The sequence below is a fragment of the Triticum urartu genome, chromosome 1A (genome assembly GCF_056163025.1).
Source record: "Triticum urartu cultivar PI428250 chromosome 1A, HENAU_Tu73, whole genome shotgun sequence".
Taxonomy (NCBI): domain Eukaryota; kingdom Viridiplantae; phylum Streptophyta; class Magnoliopsida; order Poales; family Poaceae; genus Triticum; species Triticum urartu.
In genome coordinates this window covers 249,002,561-249,007,154 of record NC_141873.1, presented here as the reverse complement: position 1 = coordinate 249,007,154, position 4,594 = coordinate 249,002,561, and the positions used below count along the sequence as shown (strand labels likewise).

General features: G+C 55.6%; 1 protein-coding gene across 1 annotated transcript; it reads right to left on the bottom strand.

The window, feature by feature from the left end:
• Nucleotides 1-1,459: 1,459 nt before the first annotated feature.
• LOC147990727 (uncharacterized) lies at nt 1,460-3,427 on the bottom strand. Its single transcript, XM_087538369.1, has 2 exons — nt 2,526-3,427; nt 1,460-2,465 (listed from the first exon to the last, which is right to left on the bottom strand). Exons 1-2 carry the CDS (start codon nt 3,425-3,427, stop codon nt 1,460-1,462), a joined length of 1,908 nt encoding a protein of 635 aa, XP_087394495.1.
• Between the last annotated feature and the right edge of the window lie 1,167 nt (nt 3,428-4,594).

The following is a 4,594-nucleotide window of genomic DNA, read 5'->3' as shown; positions in this document are numbered from 1 at the left end:
GTGCGGTAACTTAAAGTGGCATAGCCAGGTTGGGTAACCCGGCGGTCCTTGACTTAGTGTTCGTGGCGTGCTGGTGCTCTGGCCTTGCGCGCTTGCCGGCCGACAGCCGAAGCCGGTTCTGTGGTTTAAGGCGAAGCGGGAGGCCGCGATGATCCCAACGCATCAGGAACCGCTGAGTAAGGCGGCGGGTAGTGACCAAGCCGTCCAGCCCTCAAGCCCCCGGGTCGAGTGAGTCGGACTGGTGGCCGGGTTTGATGAAGAGGTAAATAATGCATAAATGCGGGAGACACAATAGCTTGGTCGGAAAGGGCAGCCCCCGAGCATCGTTCGGGGACCCCATAGTTTTCAGATGATTACAAAAGGCATCGATACATACGTGCACACGGCTAACTGTAAAACGGGCGGAGGAGTTCCACGTTCCACGGCCGGGTTGTTTCTTCGCCGGCGGTGTCTCTCTTGCGCTTGTTTGACTTGCAGGCGTCGATGAGGTAGTAGGTGTTGCGATCGCACAAGGCCTTGCTGATGATGAAGGGGCCCTCCCACGGGGAGGACAACTTGTGCTGGCCGGCCTGCTGCTGGACGAGTCGGAGGACAAGGTCTCCCTCTCGAAAGGCGACGGGCTTGATCTTCTTGTTGTGGTAGTGCCTCAGGCCTTGTTGATAAATGGCTGACTGACTGAGCGCCAGGAGGCGTGCTTCTTCGAGTAGGTCGAGCCGTCTTCGCGGGCTTCTTTGGCTTCGGCTTTGCTGTACATCGTGACGCACGGCGAGTTGAACTCGACGTCGGTTGGGATGACGGCCTCCACTCCGTGGACGAGGAAGAACCGGGTGAACCTGGTCGGTCGGTTTGGCGTTGTTCAAAAACTCCAGAGGATGGCTGGCAGCTCGTCGATCCAGCTGCTGGGTGAACGGATAAGCGGCTCGACGAGCCGCGCCTTGATGCCGGATAGGATGAGGCCGTTGGCCCGCTCGACTTGGCCGTTGGACTGCGGGTGTGCAACGGAAGCCAGGTCGAGGCGGATGCCGGAGACGGAGCAGTACTGCGCAAGCATGCCCTTGGTGAAGTTGGTGCCGTTGTCCATGAAGATGTTGTTTGGCATGCCGTAGCGCACCGCGATGTCCTTGATGAATCAGACGGCCATTGGCCTGTCCAGTTTCTTGATTTGCCTTGCGTCGATCCACTTGGTGAACTTGTCCACCACCACCAGCAAATGCGTCATGCCGCCTTGAGCGGTCTTGATGGGCCCCACCATGTCGAGTCCCCAGACCATGAAGGGCCAAGCGATCGGGATGGTCCGAAGTGCTGACGTCGGCTGGTGGCTACGCTTGCTGAAGCGCTGGCATCCCTCGCACTTGAGGACGAGCGACTTGGCGTCTTCGAGGGCCGTGGGCCAGTAGAAACCATGGCAGAAAGCCTTGGCCACCAAGGACCGCAAGGCGGCATGGTGCCCGCACTCACCCTAGTGTATGTCGAGGAGGATCTCAATGCCCTTGTCTTGCTCGACGCAGCGCTGGAAAACGCCGGTGGAGCTATGTTTGACGAGCTCGCTGTTGATGATGTTGTAGGCGGACGCCCGGCGCTGCACTTGGCAGGCTTCGGTCTCGTCCATGGGGAGGACCGCGTTCACCAGAAATTCTGAGATGGGCATGGCCCATGATGGCGCCGTCACCACGGCGAAGATGGCCACCATGGCAGGTTTTGGGACCGCAACCCCCGAGATGGGTTCAGCAGCCCCCGGGTTGGGAATGGCAGCGGCCGGGTCGACGGCTGCAGCCCCCGGGCCAGGTTGAGGCGCAGCCGGGGCGTCCGGGACATAGATGGACTCGGAGTCCGAAGATGGCTTGACGGACGGCTTGTGCAGGTGCTCAAGGGAGACGCCGAACAGGATGGATTGCCGGGATGAGGCAATCTTGGCGAGCGTGTCGGCCGCCTCATTTTCCGCACGCGGGACGTGGAGGAACTCGCAGCCCGCGAAAAATCCGGACAACTTCTGAACGAGGAAGCGGTAGCTCGCCATGTTGGGGTCGCGGGTGTCCCATTCACCGGAGCACCGCTGCACCACAAGATCCGAGTCGCCATAGCATAGGATGCGCCGGATGCCGAGTTCCTTGGCAAGACGGAGGCCATGCACAAGGGCTTCATACTCGGCAACGTTGTTGGAGGTGGTGAAGTGGATCTGGAGCGCGTACTTGAGCCGGTCGCCCTTCGGGTAGGACAGCACAATGCCGGCCCCTAGGCCGAGACGCATCTTCGAGCCGTCGAAGTGCATGTGCCAGTGCGTTGAGTCCGGCGACAGCGGCAGGTACTGGGTCTCAGTCCAGTCGACGAGGAAGTCGACCAGAGCTTGGGACTTGATCATAGTGCGGAGCTCGTAGAGGATGGCGTGGCCGGCTAGCTCAAGCGCCCACTTGGCAACCCAGCCAGAGGCATCCCGGCACCCGATGATCTCGCCAAGAGGGGCCGTGCTGACCACGGTGACAACGTGCTCTTAGAAGTACTGCTTCAATTTCTTGGCGGTGAAGTACAAGCTGTAACACATCTTCTGGTATTGCGGGTAGTTCTCCTTGGAGGCGGAGAGCACCTCGCTCAGGTAGTAGACGGGACGCTGGACGGCTTGGATCTTGCCCTTATCTGGTCGCTCGACCACCATCACCGTGTTGACCGACCGCGAGGTTGCGGCGATGTAGAGCAACAACGGCTCCTTCTCGGCCGATGCGGCCAGGACGGGTGCGGTGGAGAGCATGTGCTTGAGGTCTCGGAAAGCCTCGTCCACCTGGTCGTTCCATTCAAATTGCGTCGTATTCTTCATCAGTTGATACAGGGGCAAGGCCCTCTCGCCTAGCTGGCTGAGAACCCGGCTGATCGAGGCCAAGAAGCCGGTGAATTTCTGGACATCGCGCAGCCGAGCCGGCTTGCGCATGCGCTCGATGGCCTTGATCTTCTCTGGGTTTGCCTCAATGCCGCGCTCGGAGACGAGGAAGTCGAGTAGCTTTCCGGCCGGGACGTCGAAAACACACTTTTCTGGGTTGAGCTTCACCTTGTACTCGCGCAGGTTGGCGAACGTTTCCTTCAGAGCGTCAAGGAGCGTGAGGTGCTGCTTGGTCTTCACCATGATGTCGTCCACGTAGACGTGGATGTTGCAGCCGAGTTGCGGCAGCAGGCATTTCTGCATGCAGCGCTGGAAGGTGGTGCCGACATTCCTCAGGCCGAACGACATGGTGATGTAGCAATACGCCCCAAAGGGCATGATGAAGGACCTCTTCAGGGCGTCGGCCGGGTCCAGCTTGATCTGATGATAGCCGTAGTAAGCATCTAGGAAGGACAGGAGCTCACACCCGGCAGTGGAGTCGATGACTTGGTCGATCAGCGGGAGGGCGAATGGATCCTTAGGGCAGGCCTTGTTCAGGCTGGTGTAATCGATACACATGTGCCAGGTCTTGTTCTTCTTCAGGACGAGGACTGGGTTGGCCTGAAGGAAATATGCCCTAGAGGGAATAATAAAGTTATTATTTATTTCCTCATATCATGATAAATGTTTATTATTCATGCTAGAATTGTATTAACCGGAAACATAATACATGTGTGAATACATAGACAAACATATTGTCACTAGTATGCCTCTACTTGACTAGCTCGTTGATCAAAGATGGTTGAATTTCCCAACCATAGACATGAGTTGTTATTTGATCAACGGGATCACATCATTAGGAGAATGATGTGATTGACTTGACCCATTTCGTTAGCTTAGCACTTGATCGTTTAAGTTTACTGCTATTGCTTTGTTCATGACTTATACATGTTCCTATGACTATGAGATTATGCAACTCCCGAATATCGGAGGAACACTTTGTGTGCTACCAAACGTCACAACGTAACTGGGTGATTATAAAGGTGCTCTACAGGTGTCTCCAATGGTGTTCGTGGAGTTGGCATAGATCAAGAATAGGATTTGTCACTCCGATTGTCGGAGAGGTATCTCTGGGCCCTCTCAGTAATACACATCACTATAAGCCTTGCAAGCAATGTGACTAATGAGTTAGTTGCAGGATGATGTATTATGGAACGAGTAAAGTGACTTTCCGGTAACGAGATTGAGCTAGGTATTGGGATACCGACGATCGAATCTCGGGCAAGTAACATACCGATGACAAAGGGAACAACGTATATTGTTATGTGGTTTGACCGATAAAGATCTTCGTAGAATATGTAGGAACCAATATGAGCATCCAGGTTCCGCTATTGGTTATTGACTGGAGACATGTCTTGGTCATGTCTACATAGTTCTCAAACCCGTAGGGTCCGCACGCTTAAAGTTCTGTGACGATCTGTATTATGAGTTTATATGTTTTGATGTACCGAAGGTAGTTCGGAGTCCCGGATATGATCACGGACATGACGAGGAGTCTCAAAATGGTCGAGACATGAAGATTGATATATTGTAAGCCTACATTTGGACATCGAAAGAGTTCTGGGTGAAATCGGGATTTTACCGGAGTGCCGGTGGGGTTACCGGAACCCCCCGGGGGTTAATGGGCCTTGTTGAGCCCTAGTGGAGAGAGAGAGGGGCCGGCCAGGGCAGGCCGCGCGCCCCCTC

Bases quoted from the DNA above. Each gene is read 5' to 3' on its own strand.
- LOC147990727 (XM_087538369.1), bottom strand. From the start codon at position 3,427: ATGTGTATCGATTACACCAGCCTGAACAAGGCCTGCCCTAAGGATCCA. The intron at 2,466-2,525 runs GTACTTCACCGC...CACCGTGGTCAG, and splicing joins CAGAAGATGTGTTACAGCTT to CACGGCCCCTCTTGGCGAGA.